This window comes from Heterodontus francisci, chromosome 30 (genome assembly GCF_036365525.1).
Source record: "Heterodontus francisci isolate sHetFra1 chromosome 30, sHetFra1.hap1, whole genome shotgun sequence".
Lineage (NCBI taxonomy): Eukaryota > Metazoa > Chordata > Chondrichthyes > Heterodontiformes > Heterodontidae > Heterodontus > Heterodontus francisci.
In genome coordinates, this window is record NC_090400.1 from 47518047 (window position 1) to 47540668 (window position 22622).

General features: G+C 43.9%; 1 protein-coding gene across 5 annotated transcripts in view; it reads right to left on the reverse strand.

Annotated features, from left to right (window-relative positions):
- LOC137346746 (rap1 GTPase-activating protein 2-like) overlaps window positions 1-22622 on the reverse strand; it is a 303277-nt gene that overhangs the window by 88670 nt on the left and 191985 nt on the right. For all 5 annotated transcript variants that reach the window (XM_068010516.1, XM_068010517.1, XM_068010515.1 and 2 more), the window contains one exon: window positions 10506-10590. In XM_068010516.1, the coding sequence (XP_067866617.1) occupies window positions 10506-10590 (85 nt within the window). The remainder of the gene's footprint in view (window positions 1-10505; window positions 10591-22622) is intronic.

Consider the following 22622-nt stretch of genomic DNA (forward strand, 5'->3'; position numbering starts at 1 on the left):
CCTAAGCAACATCACAGCTTCTATAGAGCAATGCTGGAATGAACGAAAGAATGGGTAAGGGAAAGAAACAAAGGGAGGATTTTGTTAAATAGCATCGTGGAGAGTGAAGAAGAAATGAGAGTCTAGTCCGACCGAACACAGTGATGCTATTGCCCGTGATTCTTTGGCCCAAGGTATCTAATTTCAGCACATGTTAAGCGATACACAGCATATTAAGTAATTGCTCATCGAGAGTGAAGTGAGAGTTGTTTTTTTATTTAAAACATAGCTTCTTTAGTAAGCACTTATTGGGCCATTGATCTGGAATTTCACTTTAAATTGTATTGTATTATGTGTTGAAGTTGGACAATGCTATTATTGTAATCCCCACACAAAGGGACCTCCCAGCAATGTGTATATTACACTAATCTCACCAAGGCTTTCTTTCCAGCAGTGCAACATTATACCCTGTGATTTGTTCAGATTATCTGGAGTGTATAGCTTGATGCTAAGAGGCGTGACAATACTTTATACAGCAAAGGAATCATCAAGACTTGCTATTGGTTTGGTTCAGGTCAGTTAGCAAAAATAATAGTCTTATTTGAAACCACCTACCCCAGCTGGTACAATTTGTTCCACGCATTGACTGTCCACAACCCTAATTAAATGCTGATATAGGGCTCTGGTATATCTTGCCGTGCAAACCAGCCTAAAGATGTGCCCAGTTGAAGATTTAGGAGTTTGGAACAACCATTTTGGTTCATCCACAAATTTGTATTTTAAAGAAAAGCAATCTTCAAGATTACAAACATTGGTGTTACGACTAAAAGCTGCTTGCTGAAGGTGGTACAATGGCTTGGACTATCCATCCCTTGTATACTCTATCTAGTTACCAAATCATCTATATTGAGGATATCAAACACAAGAACAGCAATAGGCCAACTAGACCCAACACAAGTAGAAATAAAATCTCAAGTGTATCAGGGTATATCTATAGTCTTCCCTCTCTTTTGATGTGGCTCTCCCTTTCTAACCCAGTATGTACCTGTGATTCTCACTCTCTATCTCTGTATGTACCTGTGATTCTCACTCTCTATCCCAGTATGTACCTGTGATTCTCACTCTCTATCCCTGTATGTACCTGTGATTCTCACTCTCTAGCCCTGTATGTACCTGTGATTCTCACTCTCTAGCCCTGTATGTACCTGTGATTCTCACTCTCTATCCCAGTATGTACCTGTGATTCTCACTCTCTAGCCCTGTATGTACCTGTGATTCTCACTCTCTATCCCTGTATGTACCTGTGATTCTCACTCTCTAGCCCAGTATGTACCTGTGATTCTCACTCTCTATCCCAGTATGTACCTATGATTCTCACTCTCTATCCCAGTGTGTACCTGTGATTCTCACTCTCTATCCCTGTATGTACCTGTGATTCTCATTCTCTATCCCTGTATGTACCTGTGATTCTCACTCTCTATCCCTGTATGTACCTGTGATTCTCACTCTCTATCCCAGTATGTACCTGTGATTCTCACTCTCTATCCCTGTATGTACCTGTGATTCTCACTCTCTATCCCAGTATGTACCTGTGATTCTCACTCTCTATCCCTGTATGTACCTGTGATTCTCACTCTCTATCCCTGTATGTACCTGTGATTCTCACTCTCTATCCCTGTATGTACCTGTGATTCTCATTCTCTATCCCAGTATGTACCTGTGATTCTCACTCTCTATCCCAGTATGTACCTGTGATTCTCACTCTCTATCCCTGTATGTACCTGTGATTCTCACTCTCTATCCCTGTATGTACCTGTGATTCTCACTCTCTATCCCTGTATGTACCTGTGATTCTCATTCTCTATCCCAGTATGTACCTGTGATTCTCACTCTCTATCCCTGTATGTACCTGTGATTCTCATTCTCTATCCCTGTATGTACCTGTGATTCTCACTCTCTATCCCAGTATGTACCTGTGATTCTCACTCTCTATCCCTGTATGTACCTGTGATTCTCACTCTCTATCCCAGTATGTACCTGTGATTCTCACTCTCTATCCCTGTATGTACCTGTGATTCTCACTCTCTATCCCAGTATGTACCTGTGATTCTCACTCTCTATCCCTGTATGTACCTGTGATTCTCACTCTCTATCCCAGTATGTACCTGTGATTCTCACTCTCTATCCCAGTGTGTACCTGTGATTCGCACTCTCTATCCCAGTGTGTACCTGTGATTCTCACTCTCTATCCCTGTATGTACCTGTGATTCTCACTCTCTATCCCAGTGTGTACCTGTGATTCTCACTCTCTATCCCTGTATGTACCTGTGATTCTCACTCTCTATCCCAGTATGTACCTGTGATTCTCACTCTCTATCCCTGTATGTACCTGTGATTCTCACTCTCTATCCCTGTATGTACCTGTGATTCTCACTCTCTATCCCAGTATGTACCTGTGATTCTCACTCTCTATCCCTGCATGTACCTGTGATTCTCACTCTCTAGCCCTGTATGTACCTGTGATTCTCACTCTCTAGCCCTGTATGTACCTGTGATTCTCACTCTCTATCCCAGTATGTACGTGTGATTCTCACTCTCTAGCCCTGTATGTACCCTTGGTTCTCACTCTCTAGCCCTGTATGTACCCTTGGTTCTCACTCTCTAGCCCAGTATGTACCCTTGGTTCTCACTCTCTAGCCCAGTATGCACCTGTCATTCTCATGCTCTCCCTAACTCAGAGGCTACTGAGCCACTGTTGACACAGCTGATAGTAACAGCTTTAGGATTTGTCATGAGCTAGGAATCATGCAAAAGAACCAATAGTAGCTCTTTTCAAAACTCCAGGCCCACGAACAGGCTAAAGCAGCAGGTAAGAGAGAAATAAAGTATAGACCTGAGGGGGTATTATTGCAATCTATAATTAAGGACAGAGTGACTGAGCACTTAAAGACATTTGAGCTGATGAGTGAGAGCCAACTTGAATTTGTAAAGTGTTGGTCATGTCTAATGATCTTATTTGAATTTTTAAGGACATAACAATAGTGGACAGGGGAATATCTATGCATGTAGTTTATATGGACTTTCACAAGGCTTGATTTGATGAAAATGACAAGGAATTTCAAGATATGCTAAAAATAAAAAAGTCAGCTCATCAGGGTCACCTGGCTGAGCCGGCCAGCCAAGAGAAAAGGCAGCCTACCGTCAAGCTTGCAGCACCCTTCAACGTAAACTGAGGAACATTTAAAATGACTGATGGATCACACTTAGAGTCATAGAGTTATACAGCACAGAAGCAGAGCCTTCGGCCCATCGTGTCTGTGCCAGCCATCAAGCACCTAACTATTCTAATCCCACTTGCGGAAAAAACTCAACTGTATGCTGATACTGGCGACATAAGAAGTTTCTATGAAGCACTAAAATCTGTCTATGGACCAGCATATCAAACACAAAACCCCCTGAGGAGCGCCGATGGCAAGACCCTAGACACTGACAAGGAGTCAGTCCTGGATCGCTGGTCGGAGCACTTTGGAACTCTTTTCAGCACCAAGTGCACAGTGCATGATACTGCCATCAATCACATCCAACAACAGCCTGTCAAAGAAGAACTGGATGAGAGCCCAACTCTGGAGGAAACTGTGACCCCTGTCAACAAGATGAAGAGCAACAAAGCCCCCGGAGCCGATGGAATTCCACCTGAAGTCTTGAAGTTAGGTGGCCCTGCCTTATACACCAAGCTCCATGGGTTTTTCATGGTTGCTAGGAACAGGACAGGATTCCACAGGATCTTTATGATGCTGTTATCATCACCTTGTACAAAAAATCTGACTGTTCCAACTACCATGGGATCACCCTTCTTTCTATTGCTGGGAAGATCCTGGCTAGAATACTTCTGAACAGGCTTGTGCCTACCATTGCGGAAGAAAACCTCCCAGAGAGACAGTGTGGTTTCAGAGCAAACAGAGGCACCACAGACATTGTACTTTCACTCAATTACAAGAAAAGTGTCGTGAGCAAAACAAAGGCCTGTACGTCACTTTCGTCGACCTCACCAAGACATTCGACACTGTGAGCAGAGATGAACTTTGGAAAATCCTTGAAAAACGTGGATGTCCACCCAGGTTTCTGGCCAAGGTAAAGCAGTTTCATGAAAATCAGTATGGACAAGTCAAGCAAAACAGCGACCTCTCAAGTCCCTTCCGTATCTCCAATAGTGTGAAGCAGGGATGTGTGCTGGCCCCGACCTTATTCACCATCTTTTTCAGCATGATGCTGCAGCAGGCAACGGAAGACCTTAAGGAGGGAGTTTACGTACACTTCCGGACTGAGAGGCGCCTTTTCAACCTCGGGAGTCTTCAGGCTCACACAAAGACCCAAGAAAAACTCATCCGTGAATTTCTTTTCGCCGATGACTGTGCTCTCCTGGCCCACAGTTAGTCAGACCTGCAACGTATAACAACACATTTTTCCGAGGTGGCACAACTCTTCGGACTAAAAGTCAGTTTAAAGAAAACTGAACTGAACTCGGATGGACGACAATCACCTGCCCAAGATTGTGTTGTATGGAGAGCTGACCACGTGTAAAAGGAACAGAGGTTTCAAGGACTTCCTTGTGCCACATCGATCATCACCAGTGGGAAGCGCAGGCCATAGATCGTGATGCCTGGAGATGCTACATCAGGAGGGCAACAGACACCTTTGAGACTGAGCGAAAAACCAGCATGAAAGAGAAAAGGAGAAGGATAGATCCAATTGCCCCAGCAGCAACTACACCTTCACTGTACCCGCTGTGGGAGAATCTGCCGGTCACGGATAGGCCTGACTGGCCACCAGTGGGCCTGCAACCGATGACTACAACCTTCCCAAAATCTTCACCCGTCAAGAAATGCCAAGAGACAAGGCATTTAATAAAATCCTATCAGACTGTTGAAGCTCATGAAATTGAAGGCAAATTATTGACCTGGTCAGGAAATTCACTGAGCGGCAGGAGACACAGAATTGGGATAATGGGCAGGTACTCTAATTGGTAGGATGTAACAAGTGGTGTCTTACAAAGGATCTGTAATGGGGCCTCAACTGTTCACTATATTTATTAATGACTTAGAAAACACAATAGGGAACCATACAAGTTTGCCAATGGCACAAAGATTGGTAGTATAGCAAGTAGTGTAGATGGGAGCATAAAATTACAAAGAGACATTGATAGATTAAGTGAGTAGGCAAAACTGTGGCAGGTGGATTGCAAAGGTAAGTGTGAGATCATCTACTTTGAACCAAAAAGCATAGATCTGAGTATTAGATAGATAGTGAAAAGCTAGGAACAGTGGAGATCCAAAGAGGTGTAAGGGTCCATGCACACAGATCACTAAAATGTAGTAGTCAGGCACAAAAATGTATTAAAAAGACTAACTAGAGGTCTAGAATAAAGGGGTAGGAAGTTTTGCTACAGCTATACAAAGCCATAGTTAGACCATTTCTGGAGTACTGTGTACAGTGCTGGGCATCACACCATAGAAAGGATATACTGGCCTTGGAAGAAGTGCAGTAGAGAGTCACCGGAATGTTACCAGGGCTCCAAGGGTTATATTATGAGGAGATATTACCTGAACTGAGCTTGTATTCCCTGGAGTTAATAGGCTACATAGAGAAAAGCTATTTCAGCTGGTTGATTAGTCTAGCACAAGGGGATATAACCTTAAAATCAGGAGAGAAGTTAGGAAACACTTCAGACAAAGGGCAGTAGAAGTGCTTGACTCGCTCCCACGGAAAGCAGTAGATTGATAGATTTTTGCCAGCTAAGGGGGTTAAGGGATATGCAGCCAAGGCAGGTGAATGATGTTAGGATACAAACCAGCCTTGATCTCACTGAATGGTCGAACAGGCTTGAGGGGCTGAATGGCCTCCTCCTGTTCCTATGGTTTACCTGAGCTTCACAGATGGGATTAACAGAGTTTAGGGCTGTATATAGCCAACCAATCCTGGGGTCTGGACATCCCTGCTCTAGCCTCTATCTTAAGAGGGACTTCAATATATTGGGAACAGTAAACTAACCACTTCTAATGGATCTACCTAGGTTTACAGATAGATGTTGCCATAGTAATGTATTACGGCTAGGTGCCAAAACAAGTTCAATTAATGACTCAATAAAATCAGTGCAATCTATTTTGTTTGCCGATTGATATTATATCAGACCAATTCTGGAAAGTCATTTACATCATAAATTCCCTCAAGACAAATTACTAGCGTCCTGTGGATTTTTAATCCCAGTCAGTAATTAACATGCAGATAATGTTTCCGGCCTCATTTACACACACAATAAACAAGTATGGGATCCCGGGGGACTCGCAGCTTTTGGATTAACAATAATGATGGTGAGGTCACGTTATACTCCAACAATTAAAAAAGTATCTTGTAGTTAAAATAATTGGCAAAAAAGGCATGGGGGAAGATGAGATTTTTTTTTTAACTCAGTGAGTCGTTATGATCTGGAAATGCATTGCCTAGAGTGGTGGAAGCAGATTTAATAGTAATTTTCAAAAGGGAATTGGATATATACTTAAAAATGAAATATTTGCAGGCCTATGGGAAAAGAGCAGGGCGAGTGGAAATAATTGGACAGCTCTTTCAGAGAGCAAGCACAAGCATAATGGGCCGAATGGCCTCCTTCTGTGCTGTATGATTCTATGGATTAGCTTTGATCAGGATCACTGTTTTGATGAGCTGCTCGAACAGTGTTATTCATGCTGGAAAGGACACACTGTAATGGGGAGGTTGCAGACCGTTGTCCCATCCAATTGTATATGATGAACCAGGTTTTAGATTCACTCCCAGTGATCAAAGACTGGTTCTGCGTGGCACAGAAGCACATCATGTGAACCCCCAACACACTATGTCATGGAGCAGCGTAAAATGGACACCTGATCCGACCTGTGTCATTGGGGAATGTGCCAAGCAGAGGTCAGGGAGCTACCTGATAACAAAGGAAGGAAAATTGCAAGATCCCTGTCCTCCAGGGCTACCCATTTGTCAGCTTGACTCGGTTGGTAGCACTTTTGCCTGTGGGTCCAAAGATTCAGAGCCCAAACCAGGATCAGAGATCGTAACCTAGGCTGAACACACTAAAGTAGTACTGAGGGAACTGCTGCATTGCCAGACATTAAAACTGAGGGCTTTGCTCTGGTTGTTCAGGTGGACATTAAGGATTCCATGGCTACTATTCAGAAAAAAGAACAGGGAGTTAATGTTGCAAGCAGCCAATTTTTCATGTCCGCGGCCCCTTGTAATTTTTTTGCATGACGCTATCACATGTACTGTATTTATACAGATCAAGGCTTGCGTGGTATCTCCCAGGCTGTTGTGCGGCTGCACGCCCACACAATTTAGCAAGAACATTGCAGGACGTCCTCATCAATAACCTTCTCTCAACCAACACCATCATAAAAAAAAAACGCATGATCGCGCTATTGATCTCATTGTCATTTTTGTGGAATGTTGTTGGTGCGGAATGGCTACTGCCTTTTCTTACTCAGCCTTCGGTGCACTCCAAAAAAGTAATTCTTGTTGTGAGGCACTTTGATATATTATCAGTTAATTAAACATGTATTAATCCCTGTAATAAGGCAACATAAGGGTAATTGTTTCTATCTCTTCTCACCAAGTGGTGACGGGCTGTAAAGAGGCACTGGTGTAGGCCTTGAAGCTGGCCTCCGGCCTCACTGATTTGGTTAGGGAAGCTGGATAAAGATCGGCATTCAAAGTACAAGTGGTGAAAGAGGTGGTTATGAATTAGCAGGACAGTTAAAGATAATTCAAAAATTTCAGGAGAATTGAATTTGACAATTTCATTAAAGACATTATTGCATCTTTCTGAGATTCATACATTTTTAATTAACTGGTAATGTCCACATTATGAGTGCTGCTTGAGGTACTTTAAGTCTCATAAACTGGATGAATATAACTGAAGCTAAGGCAATCTGTTATGTGCAAGCTTTACATGGTAATTGCCATCTTCACAGCACTGATATTGTCAAAGTACAGCACTATATCTTGCTGTTTGCAGCAAGGATCACCTGATGTGTCAGATGAAGTAGCGTACATCATCACAGAGCTGTCATCCCATAATGACATACTGTTTCCGATCTGGAGACGGTATGCAATAATGGTGACAATAGTCAAAAGAAAAACTACGGGGCACTGATGGTGCAGGAGAATAGACACTGGCCTTTCATCTCTGTGGCCTGGGTTCAAATCCAGTCTAGATTGATGGAATGAAAATCTCCGCTAACTTGTAGTTGTAAGAATCCTATGTGAAATGAATTGAGGCAGCCTCTATTCTGATTCATCATGAAACCATATAATAGTAACAGAAACAAAAATACTGCAGATGCTGGAATTATGAATAAAAACAGAAAATGCTGGAAATAATCAGCAGGTCTGGTAGTATTTGTGGAGATGGAAATGGACTTAATGATTCATTTGACAGTCAACTCTGTTTCTCTCTCCACAGGTGTCATTTGGTCAATATCACATTGTCTCAAGTGAAAGTTCACATTGCTAAGTACTTTTCCAAAGTAAGTTTCTACATCAATTCTTCGATTTGAATTTACAATCCAATCCCACGCGCAGGGCTGGATTTTACTGGGCCCCCAACGTCGGGCTTTGTGGTGGGGGCGGGGGCCGGAATCTGATTCTGGCAGAGGTCCACCATGGAGCCCGACGCTGGGAAGGCTGGGCCTGATCCTCCTGGCAGCGGCGAGGCTCCGTGGCGACCTCCCCCCACCCCACACCACTCCCGGCGTTGAACAGCCCGCCCCCTCCATGTGATGGGGGAGGGGCCGCCTCAGCTATTTAAATGAGACGCCGTGCAGGAGATTGCGGCGGCTTTATGTGCGGGCCGCCATTTTTTCAGGGCTCTTAAAATCCAGCCCACAGTCTCATGACTGTAATACAATGGTATAAGCATTTATAGATTTTCCTTAACTCTAGTGGGTCTTTCATGCAAGTTTGAGCATGTAATTTGGAGACTTTCCCTTTACAATCAGTATCTGAAAATGCTTCAGATAAGCAACCAGTCTCAAACACACAGAGGACTGAGAATGGAACTTGTTGGCTGAGACTAAACTGATGAATACTGAGTAATGTTGCTTTATAGCTTAAAAGTTTTATTCAATTTGGGATTACAAAGCAGCAAAATGAGAATGGAATAATTATATTATTACACACACAATTTAGAGTTCCTTATGATAACAGGTTATTTTACATAAACATCTTGAGAACTTTTGTCACATGCTAGACATCATACTTTGTTGAAATACTAATGATTTACAACAAAGCAAGTTTATAAAAGTATAGTCAAGAGAAAAAAAAAGTGTTATCTCTTGCTATTTTTCATGAACTTTGGATAACTCAGAGGGATTGTTGAAATTACAGGGTGGTGTCAATCAATAGGAACTTTTACTAACAAGAAATATTAACTACCTCTTGCTGATTTAGATAATTTCCAAACAGAGAGTATCTGAACACTGGCCTGAAAAGAGATAGGTTTACAACTACATCTGAGCAACACAATGAGAAATCCATTAGTACACTTAAATGCTCAAGGGCTAGTGTTTTGGCTTTGGTTGCAGAAACTCAGTTTGTGCTGAATGTAATTTGTACTTAAAATACTGCAATCTTGTGTGTTGGTTTCACCGATTTCAAATGGATTGCACTGAAAGAGAACAATGAAACTGAGAGGAAACTCGAGGCCGAAGAATGGTCACTGACCCGAAACGTTAACTCTGCTTCTCTTTTCACAGATGCTGCCAGACCTGCTGAGTGGTTCCAGCATTTCTTGTTTTTATCCCAGATCTGTGTCGTTTTCCTATTGGAGGAGGGTCATTAGAAGGTAATCTTTATGAGCGCAGTTCTGGTCACCATATTACAAATCAGATATAGAGGCACAGGGAGAAGGCACAAAACAGATTGATGGAACCAGAACTCAGCGATTTTAACTATTTAGAAAGACCAAACAGGCTGGGGCTCTTTTCTCCAGAAGAAAGAAGGCAGAGGGGTGGCCTAACAGAGGTTTTAAAATTATGAGGTTTATTTGATAGGGTAGATGTAGGGAAGACATTTCCACTTGTCGGGAAACCAAATCCGCAGGCCATAAATATAAGATGGTCACTAATAAATCCAGCAAAGAATTCATGAATTCTCTTTTACACAGAGAGTGGTTAGAATGTGGAACTTGTTACCACAAGGTGAATAGTATAGATGGATGCATTTATGGCAGACAAGTACATGAGGGAGAGAGGAATAGAAGATATGCAGATAGTGTGAGATGAATGAGAGTTGGAGGAGGCTCATGTGGAGCATAAACACCAGCACAGACCAATTAGCCTGAATGGCCTGTTTCTGTTGTAAATTCTATACAATTAACTTAAACCATACACATTTAAGTGAGTTTTTGATGTCTCTGAGTTATCCTTGCATGAACAAAATTTAGCACATAATTTATCCCTGAAGAGAGTTTGGAGTGAGTTACATACCCTTGTGGATGGGGGAGCTGTGTGAGGCGGTGATAAATGTGGCTCGAGTGTGTTCATATCGGCCCCGTTAGCCATCTCTTGTCTCCTGTCAAAGAAAAGGAAAGTTGGTGAGGGCAAGAGAAAGCACGGAACAAGGCCCATCAAGCCCTCTCCTTAAACTGCATCCCCAAAGGCAATCATCCATCCTATGATGTCCACTTTCACCAGTCCTTGCACAACTCTTTCCCCCTTCCCCTCCATCTCTCCCATCACCCACACCATCAGCCCCAGGAGTGCAAGAGCCTCGGTCTCCTGTGAAAGAAGTACTTGCATTTATATTGCACCCTTCAAGACTTCAAGATTTTCAAAAGTGCTTTACAGCCATGAAGGACTTTGTTTCGATGTTTAGTCACAGTTGTAATGTAGGAATCACAGCAGTCAATTTGCGCACAGCAAGCTCCCACAAACAGCAATGGGATAATGACCAGATAATCTGTTATTTGAGGGATAAATATTGGCCAGGACACTAGCATACCCCTGCTCTTCTTCAGAATAGTGCAGTGGGAATCTTTTATGTCCACCTAAGAGAGCAGATGGGGCCTCGGTTTAACATCTCAGCTGGCACCTCTGAGAGTGCAGAACTCCCTCAGTACTGCATTGGAGTGCCAGCCTAAATCTTGTTCTTAAGTTTCTTGAGTGGGACTTGAACCCTGAACCTTCAGTCTCAGAGGCAAGAAAGCTGCTAACTGAGCCATAGCTGCTACATATTTGTGATACAAGAAATTACAAATGCAGTTTATAGATTGTATTGAGACATTTGCCAAGCTCTTTTGTGTAAAGGGCTGCTCACTGTTGGCAAAGGCAATTCACTGCTCTTATCAACAAAGCTAATCATTCATGAAAGAATGACCCATTAACAAGCACATAAAGCAGCTGATTACTTGCTATTTGTTTCACACCTGGAAATCACACGGCTCATATGCTCTCATTCTAAGCAATTTACCCAGCTACCGTTGCAACGAGGCAAAGGAACAGAGGGTCTGTTTCTAAGGTAATCTCATTAGGGCCAATTTAAGGTAGGCTATTGATTATCCACTGGATTATTTGTCTGCTTGCTCACTGCGCTCCTTATGCTAGTTTCCATGTCTCAATTAACAGCAGTGTTTCGAAAGAACTATCCTGGCCTGTATAGCTGCAACAAACTCTTAATTTGCAGGTTGTGGCTTAGGACACGCTTTGCCCAGTTTAAGGCATGTCAAGAAAAGGACGTGTTAAAGTAGACCCAATTCGGTACTCTGAAACACCAATGCAAAGTGGAGTAGGGCAGGTTTAAAGGACACTTCCAAATAGCTGTACCTACTGTTTTCAATTACAACTTCCATGTTTGGCAATTATTTTCCCTCCCTCTCCGCCCTAGTGCTGGGAGAGGTTCTACTGGTCAATGTAAAAGCTGCATGGTGTGTGCTTGTGGCCAGGTCATTTACAGCATGTCCAATGGTACCAAACAGCACCACTGCTGCCCTTGTTTACTGGGAAAACTGGAGAGCGAGCGGTACGATGTTAACATAAGAGTACACAGTGCAGAAGCAGGCCATTCGGCCCAACTAGTCTATGCTGGGTGCTTGTGCTCCACATGAGTTTCCTCCATCTCACCTGATCTGCACATCTGCTTAATTTTTCTTCCACAAGTTTTTGTATTGACTATGAAGTTATTGCAATATTGAATAACCAGTAAGCACACACCGGGACTCCCCAATACCAGACTGCGAGGATGGGTGGGTTGGAACTGATCTTTGCCAGTAGTATGAGACAGGATCATAGCGAATCAACAGTCCGCTTTACACTGTGCCCAATTTTCTTTTCTGATGGGGTGAAACCGGTGGCCGACCTGCCACCAGGCCGTTTCGCACCATTGCCATTGACCAATTTCACCCCCAGTGACTTACATTCTGTTATTACACAGGATTCGAGGATTTCCACCAGTGTTTTTAGGGCTGAGTGCAATCTGCAATCCAAAGCATTTTCTCCCCATGAAAATCAGCTGTGAGTGTCAGCTTTAAGTGTTTATCTTATCCACCAGTAAATTTAACATCGAGAGATTAAATGCTTTTGATGTTGAGTCAATCCGTGTTCTTGGTGTGAAATTTAAGCTAATGTCTCAGGTTTCTTACTGATAACACCACCAGTCAGCAATGCAAGGAACTTTTATCCAACTCCTACAAAAGCAGACTCTGGAAAGTTTTTGGCTCTGACCCTTACTTTACTCTCTTAAAGAGCAGGATAATTTCCCCCCCCCATCTTTTCCTTTTGTCAGATTTCTCCTCTCCTTATGGTACCAACCACATACTAGGGCATATTTCTGCATGTACTTTCCAATACCACATCCATATGTGAGACTAGACAGGAAGTGTTGACAGCTCATTTGACTGGAGGGAGTGGGAAATGGCCATTGCATCTGATACTCTTCAGGAGGGGAAGTCCTGTGTTATGTTTCTCTCCTGAGCCCTGGGATGTTAAGGGCTATTGCAGCATGATTTTCTTCAGGAATTTCTGTCAGAGCCTCTCCAAATTGATTGTTGACAGAGAGGTACCAGTCATGATTGGTGAGCACTACAGTGATCGTGATCTGCTCCCTCTCGTGGCAAAAACATGCCCAGTGTTTCTGAAACCCAGGCATAATATCACAGTACATTATATTTTCCCTTTAGACGCACGTATGCTACAACTGTAGCATCGCTGTGCGGTGGTTTTGCTTTGCATTGACACTACAGTAAGTGAAACTTAAGAGCCAGGATTTGACCTGACCCTAGAATGAAGCCTGGAGGAGAGAGTGCCAATTAGCCAAGGCTGGCTCACTTGGTAGCACTCTCGCCTCTGAGTCAGAAGGTCATGTTTCCAAGTTCCACTCTAGAGGTTTGAGCACAAAATCTAGGCTGAAACTCCAGCACAGTACTGAGGGAGTACTACACTATCGGTGGTGCTGTCTTTTAGATAAGATGTTAAACCAAGGCCCCCATCTGCCCCCACTGGTGGGTGTGAAAGATCCCACGGAACTCTATTGAAGAAGAGCAGAGGAGTTCTCCCCAGTGTTCTTGCCAATATTTATCCCTCAACCAACATCACTAAGACAGATGATCCAGATCATTATTCCAAAGCTGTTTGTGGGAGCTTGCTATAGTTCGAAAGTAGACACTGATGTCAGGAAAGGCAGTATGCAAATGCAGGTTCTTTGCTTCCCTCTGCAGTCAGATTGGTCATGATTTGTGAAGGAGTGCAGCATTGGTGCGAAGTGGAAATGGTTAAAATGCAGCCTGCAATCATGCAATAGATACGGATGAAAAACGCCCTGCAACGCATCTTGGTTCCTCCACTTTGAAAGAACATACAGTTGTCCCTTCATATCCACCAGTCCAGCCTTTTCCATTCACTCTGATTGCTACTGTGGACATGGAACCAAAGTCATCATAGGAACATGGGAATTGTTAGAGGAGAAAAGACCAGGGTCCATCTAGTTTGCCTTCTACCATCCTGATAGGCACATGATTCAACAATAATGGAGTCGTTAGCTAATCATAGCAATCAATCTCCATCAATTAGTCCAACAGATCCGGACATGATGCAAGGAAAATTCCCAGTGGGGGAGAGCTTTGGGAACCATAATGTATCAGACGTCATAAATCCAGATGACTCATATATTCTATCCCAAAATTTTATTTTCTGAAGGAAGTCTATCTAATTTTCATTTAAATAAATCAGCACTAACTCTTCCACTGAATCCTCAGGGAGTCGACAAATGTATTAGAAATGAAAAAAACACACTCAATTCATGAAACAAACAAAAAGGAATAAAGATGCACATTTAACCCCTCCTCCCAGACGACATAAAAAATCTTCTATTAACTGGCTGAATCCATCAGAAAACCCTGTAGAACTCCTCATTATTGGAGAGTGGAGCCATTGTATTACAGCCCCTGCCAAGTTGCAGATTTAACAAGACTGCAGTAAATAACCAAGGCATCAGGCTCGATGGTAGAAAACCTGCATCCTGCAGAAAGGTCCACCCTGCGATCCGGAGGAACTTTGATTTGATACGCATTAATGAAATTATTGAGATTAGTGAAATATCTCAGTTGGTTTAAATGGTTAAAAAGACAATCCCATCATTTCAACTATGGGCTCAAGAACTTTTTTTCCGAGGGGTTAAAATAATAAGTAAAACGATTCATTTGGGTGTTTTTGGATACATTGGACAGAATTTCACCACCTCAGTTTTTGCAGCAACGATGGGGTGATTTCTGGGTTGGGACCCTGGACACGTGAGTAGTGGGCCTTCTAGTTGAATGTTCCGGGATCGCTGTTCAACTAGGGATGGTGAGCGGGATGACAAGTTGGGATCGCTGGGTTAGTTGGCGGCCTCAATGACTTCCCTCTGTGCACTTGCCTCCTCTAAACTGCTGTGTTACAAACGCTGCATGTGACCCTTCCTCTGTTGGCAAATAACCATTGGAGGTGCAAAATTTCTCTCAATTGCCTCCTTAAATACTTTAGTTGCCTTCTCGTCTCTGCTGCGCGGGTTGCCGACAGGGCGGCACAGTGGCGCAGTGGTTAGCACTGCAGCCTCACAGCTCCAGCGACCCCGGTTCAATTCTGGGTACTGTCTGTGTGGAGTTTGCAAGTTCTCCCTGTGTCTGCGTGGGTTTTCTCCGGGTGCTCCGGTTTCCTCCCACAGCCAAAAGACTTGCAGGTTGGTAGGTAAATTGGCCATTATAAATTGCCCCTAGTATAGGTAGGTGGTAGGGAAATATAGGGACAGGTGGGGATGTGGTAGGAATATGGGATTAGTGTAGAATTAGTATAAATGGGTGGTTAATGGTCGGCACAGACTCGGTGGGCCGAAGGGCCTGTTTCAGTGCTGTATCTCTAAACTAAAGACTCCCAACCTGCCCCGGGAAAGATGGAAGGGCAAGGGAAGATATTGGGATAGCGGCCTGATGTCATTTTCCCCCATTTTTCCTGACCACAACCCCCCTCCAAACCTGCCTCAGGAAAACTCCCCTCAATAACATCAATGTAAAGAAAACCAATCTCAAGGTGTCACAGATAGGCATATGGTAAATGGGTACTTAGTCAGAAAGGGGAGTGTAGGAGGGGTGACAGACAGGCAGCTTGGTCAAAGAGTTAGGTTTTGAGGAGTTTGGCAAAACTGCCCTGATAGCGGAATAACATAAAACGTTGTAAATATACAAAGCAGGCCGTTCAGCAATAGAAAAGTGAAGTGACATGTTAATGCATCAGGCGCAGATAAAAGGTTAACACAAACTTTCAACTCATCTTTCCCTCTTCAGACACCGACTACCCTGCTGTATTTTCTATTTCAGATTTGCAGTTCTCCCTTTTTTAATCTCTGCTCTGAACATTACTTTGGTTTAAGACCATTCATGAGCAAGTTTGATACTTTTAAAAGGCAGCTGTATTATACTAACTGTTATGAAAGTGCTCTGCACTCCTTTGGACCCCACCAGAAAGGCCAAGAGGGGGGTTTTGACGCTTGGGCAACTCTCAACCTCCATACATTCGCCCAGGCATGCGCCATGGAGAGGTCACTTCATAGTTGCCTCGCAGCGACTGACACCACTGACCACCTCCAGGTGCTTACCCATTGTCTCTCGAGACAAGGAGGCCAAAGAAGAAGAAGAAGATGAAGGGAGAAGCCGCTCCCCTCAGTCACTCCTCCTTACTGAGTCTACGTTAAAGTTAAAAGCATTGCCTTGCAGCAGGATGCCACACAAACTAGAACACTGGTCACTGATGCGCAAAGCCATGGCCAAGGCCATATGAGAGAACAGGCCAGAACCCTCATCCCCACTACTCCCATGACGCCACACAACCAGACTGACTCCTGCGTGCGCAGTGTGAGTTGTCGTAAGCACAAACAACAACAATGTAGTTTTACAAGCAAGATTTATATTATTCTTACAACATACAACTGCGAGATTGTATTTTTTAACACTTATGGAGCTGAAAACTAAGAGAAGGAAGCAGCTGAACATGGAGCCTGACAGGAGAGTGAACCTCTCCAGCTTGGAACCAGACATCATCTCAGTGGTGTCTCATAAAAAGCAGCGCCATTCTTCCCATTATTTATGGTGAGTTTTTTTTTTTGCAGTGGCCAGTGAAAGCAGGTTGGGGTAGGACCGCGAGGTGCTCTGCAGGGACTTTTGCACTGCCTAAGTGGTCCGCGGACAAAAAAGTCTGAGAATCACTGGACTAGAAGGTCCCAGTCTGTATGGAATTGCACACATTGCTCTTGGCCTAGTGAGAGGAATATCATCCAGGTTCTCCAGTTTCTGGTGAGTCCTGCTGGCAATTGCTTGTATGGATATCTGTTAAGGACAGGATTAGGCTAGGGTGTGCTGCTCTCCAGAGTTCAATAGCTGTCTGCCAATCAGGCCAGGACTTTCTACCTGCCAGCAGGGTATTCTATACCCATTTCCCCCTTTAATGGGCAGAAAACCATGTATGGAAACTGCAGAGGCAGAAAGCCCCCAGCCTTGTTCATGTTGTTACATGAAGAATAGCTCCACAGGTGAGGTACTGGGAGACGATTGGTCAGGACCCCAGGACATTTTCAAGTACTGGCACGAGGTCTTATACATTCACCTGACCAGGCAGACACGGACTCAGTTTAACGCCTCAGCCAAAAGACTGCATCGCCAACAATGCAGCACTTCTTCAGTACTGCACCACAGAAGCAGACTACATTATGTGATCAAGGCCTGGATGGGGCTTGAATCCAAAACCTTCTGACTCAGAGGTGAGAGTGTTACCATAGAGTCAAGGCTGGCAATCTCCCAGTATCCTGGGGCTGGATTTTCACTGTCAGGGTGGGGAAAGGAAGTTGGGACTGTTTCTCGGTCCTGAACCAGCCCCTGGATAGGGGGGAAACAGACATCGGCCCTGAGTTTCACAGGCGCACCCCCTTAATTGGCCTGGAGTTGGTTTTGGCGGCCAATTAGTAGCTGTAGTGGCTGCAGCAGAGGCAGGGCTACTCAAGTGCAGACATGATTTAAACAGACCACAGCAGCCCTTACAATGGCTGCCATTTCACTGCTGTAACTTCAGTTTGGAAGAGTGTAGAAGCTTTGAATTAAAGACTATCTCAGGAGAGCCAGAGTCCTGGAACCCAAGGCAGGGTAGCCCCTCAGTTTTTCTGATACAGACCTGGAGGTCCTCCTGGAGGCCGTGAGGGAGAGGAGGGAGTTCCGCTTCCCGAAGGGTGGCAGGAGGAGGTCACCCATCCAGACTAAGCAGGACTGGATGGAGATCAGTCTGGACACAGTCAGCAGAAGGTGTGTGGTCCGCAGATGTTGGATCCAGTGGCGGAAGAGGTTTAGTGACCTGATGCACTCTGGCAAGGTGAGTGCAACCCCCAACCTTCAGGACAGGCCTCTGGGTAGTCACCCTTTAGCAGACACACCAGCTGAGGAGTCGGAGGCTGCATGCTGCTCCTGAACATGGGAGGACTGTGTGGCCAGGCCATTTAATGACCTCCTCAGAATGGTTCAGGGCCATCGTGCTGCTGAGGACCTGCCGGCACTGAAACATGCAGCTTCCAATGAACAGGAGCAGCTGGCATTGGCCATAGAGGATAGCAGTGCCTTATTTCACTCTCCTTCATCCTTGAAGGAAAAACGGGCCCATAGTACCCAGGAGAGGGCCCAGACTGGTGGAGGGGTGCCTTACCTTCAAGTCATCACAGCCCTGGAGGAGGGAGCCATGGAAATAGCCAGGATCACAGACCATGAGGAAGTTGGCCAGGGCGAGATGGGCACTCATGGTGGAGATAAAATCCAGCCTCTGCAGTCAAAGGCTAATGGGTGTAAACTGTGGCCTCCAATAAAACACAAACTGGGGTCCAATTGGTAGATTTTGAGTCATCTGTCTTAAGAGAATCACAACCTCTTCAGACCCCTGACAGTGAGTAAATTGTGGGCGCATCTTAGCAGATATAATGTGCTCTGCAGTGTAATTTTACTCTAATGGCTCCCAAATGCAGTATTATTGCTAAGGGGAGTACTTATGGTATCATTATCATTATCCAGTCTCTCAAATGCATCGTGAAACTATTAGAAAAAAATGAAATATTTCTAGGTATGGAAGTAAGCAGCCCATTTGTTGAAAAATGAGATATAAACCATCCATTCAGAGAATTGGTAACTTATGTTTTATATTAAATTGCATTCTGGAAAACTAACACATTCTTCCTTTGAAATATATCTTGTCAGTGTGATTTTTTTTTCTCTCCCTTTCCTTGCCTCACAGTTTTAGTGCTATCAATTAGTTTGTTTACATGGACTGTGCAAACAGGTTCCTCATTTGACAGCCCACCACATCTGCTCCATGTAACAGTCCAGAGATACCGAAAAATTCAGGTCAAAGGCAACCCTCGGTTCTTTGTTATAAAAACAGTAAATGCCGGAAATGCTCATCAGGTCAGGCAGCATCTGTGGACAGAGAAACACTCTCAGCTCTTTGTTAGTGAGTGGACCTTCTGTTTTGTTTGTTTTGGTTTTTCTGTTTTGTGTCTGAACATTCCAGGCAAATGTAGCAATGATAATTCCTTATGATCGCCTACCTGTGTCTTGGCTCTTACTCAAAAGTTGCCACTTTGAAGCCAGGGTCCACTTGTCCAATTGAGCTGGGATGACAGACATGAATGAAAAGGTGGGGATGGTTTTGATCAGTGAAGCAATGGGCCTTGTTTTGGTTAGCATTGGGATTGGGGGTTGGGATTAGGATTGGGATGGGCTATTGACAAAACAGATCATTGCTTGATTCGGGCTGGTCAATGAGGTGGCTGTGTTCATTCTGGAGGAGGGGACAATGTTGCCCCTGGGAGGTGGACATTGATTTGGCTTTCAGAATGGGCAGCAGGCAAACTCAAATCATCTCAGTATTTTTCAGGCGCTACAAAAAATTGTCCAGTGGAGTGGCTAACTTCAGATAATCAGATTTAATATTAAATGGTATGAATTGGACTGAACAGGTAATCCCAGTGTGTTCCCGCCACATGCAATATTTCCAGATTTAGTTGGGCCTATTTTATTGACAAGACAAAAAATTGTTGAGTTTCTGCTGGAGAAGGCCTTGATTTAGACAGCCACTGGAAACAGGAGGCAGCCTAATTAGTATATTTAAATTAGGAATCTATGATGCAATTAGGAACTGGATGCCATTTGTGGGTCACCAAGCTACCCATAAACCTACAGCCATTTGCATTGCTACTTAATGGGATCATAAGCTGCAGTTGGACATAGCAGGAAACAGGTTGCACAGACTCATTATTTTTGGGCCTCTTAAGCCCTAAATGTTCCCTCAAGTTCAACTCCTTGCTGCTTCAGTCTGTTATATTATTGACCCCACCGCCAGCCCGCCTGTTGACTATCCCCTGCCACATTTTCACCACCACCACCCCCCCCAAGACACTAATATAGAAACACTTCAATCTCTACCTTGCTGCCCTTCCAAGCTGCACATCAGCAGCATGACTAGTGCTGATAGCTCACCACCTGAATTTAAATGAGGCTCGATTGCAAAAATGAATTGGGCCTCCCACAGACAGCATTGGATACTGCAGTCTGCATAATTATTCCATCCTACTGACATACGCCAGAAGCAATAGTGAACCCTAGTGACTTTTCAAGATATCCTTTTCCCTCTCAGTAAGGACTGTGGTTAATGCCGATACACCGTATGTACTAGTATGAGTGTGTGTGTGTAATGCATTGATGAGATACAGCTCTGTTACATTGGCTCAAGGCTTCTAGACCTTGCCTTGACCACGCACGCACAACCAATGGTCCGTTGGAAATCTGTTTGCATCTGCAGCGAATGTAGTAGATTTCATTTCTGACTCCTTGGGGGGAAAACTAACCAATTGAATTTGAGCACACCTGCTCTGTGGCTGAACTACAGCAGGCCAGAGATAAGCTGCCAGCTTTGCACTAAAGAATGCATCAGTGGCTCTGGAATCAGACTATCAATCTGACACCTCTATCATATTGCACCAGTGCAAATGGGAAAGCCCTTCTGGTCAATGACAGCAGTGTGCAATCAAGAAAAATAAATTGCATTTACATGGTGCCTTTCAGGGCCACAGGACGTCCCGAAGCTCTTTACACCCAATGAAGTACTTTTGAAGTGTAGACGTTGTAGTGTAGGGAAATTCTAAACAATACAATACTAAGGTGAGAAACCTTCATGGAAAAATGAAGAACTTGGAGTAAATAGAAAAGGAGCAGAGGGAATGTAAATAGAAAGGAGCAACAAGGACTGAAAATTAGTAGAGATGAAAGGAATCATTAATACACACTCTTTATTAATATAGTAAAATGAATTTCATATTTGAATGACAATTTTCAACCCAATTTTCTTTTCTTTCAAAGATGCCCAATTTACCCAGTTTGAAAAATTGTTGCCAGGCTCAAAGCCTCCAAGTAGACAATCAAAGGAAGCAATCAGCTGCTCCTGGACAACCTGAACAATACAAGAATGTTCAATAAGAACTCATTGTGCATAACATGGCACATGTTAGAAGGAGGAAGAGTTAGCCTGTGCACAATGTGTAACAATATTATACACCTGTCTTCTATCAAGTTTTTTTTCTGATTTTGTCACAGTCTGAGTTTGATACAACTGTAAAATAGAAAACCGAATCATGCATTGCATCCCATACGTCTGTAATCAGAGCTTTCTTGAGGTGGGAGAAGTTTGGGGTCTGCCTCAGATGGTTGGGACCATATGTTAATTTTTTTAAAGATTGGTCTGTGTGCAGTCCCATAAGCCAGAGGTCCTGAAGGGGGCAGCTGGATTTTGGAGTGGCTGATTGCTTTGAAGTGGACCTCTGGAATCAAAATGTCAGTCCCGTTGCAAAGCGGCGCATGATGGTTTAACACAGTGAGAATGATATTTATCAGATGAGATGTTGAAATAAATCTTTTGTGATTAAGGTTTAGCTGGCAGATTCTGCAAAAGACTTTAAGTATTGGACCCCATGGTTTGAATTGTGTTGCTAAGCTTCCAGGGGACAATAATACCCTTGAAATAAGTTTCAGAGATAGCCAACTGCTGAAATGACATTGGGACACATAAACACAGGGATCCAATAGAAGCTTTATTTTGGCAGAGACACTCTTTGGTTGAGAAACTGAAGTTGTACCAGGGCAGCAATACAATCAGCAGGATGGTGAAGTAGGGACATGGCTAAAGGGATACTGGCGTTGGCATCTGAAAATAACCGAAGAGCATGGCATACAAATGGGTTTGTAGTCCTGGTACAGGGCTTGAACCTACAGCCTTCTGACTCAGAGCCATCACCTGAGTCAAACTGATATCCTAATGCAGCAAAACTACATTAGCTTCTACTTTAGAAAGCATAACGTTCATTTCCAGTTAACATTTCTATTTACACTATTCACTATTTCATTCAAAATCTAAGAACATTTAATGTTCATACAATCAAGAACAATATTCTAATATGATTGGGAGCTGGTTCCAGTTTTGGTAAGGTTGGTAGTTAGTGAAGAATGGGTTAAACTGAAGTTAATAAGTTAGTATCTGGACAGGGAATGAAGTTACTGATTGCTGAAGTGATTAAAACTGACCACTTGGAAAAGGTACCTGACGCTGAAACTGGGAGCCTTCTCAGTAAGGACGATGGAGAGAGCATTTAAGTGGCAGCTCAGTAGAAATAGAGGTCACTCCTTTCACTTGGAAAGACTGAGCCTCATCACCTTCCCTGACGAAAACCTTCCTCCTGCTCCAGGTTTTCACTTTGAAACACTGGGAGTCAAACACACTCATCCCAAGTCCTGTCCCAAACAAGCAACTAAAAGGGGGTTACAGTGGCTGGTGGGATTGAGCTGCTGGGAGGAAGTGGGATCGAGCTGATAGGGAGGTGGGATAAAGCTATGGGGGGAGGAGGTGGGATAGCTCTATGGGGACGTGGGTTGGAGCTGGGGGCAGGTGAGACAGAACTGGAAGGAGGTGGGATAGAGCTGATGTCGGAGGTGGGACAGAGCTCATGAGGGAGTAGGATGGAGCTGGGATGAAGTAGGATGGAACTAATAGGGAGAGCTA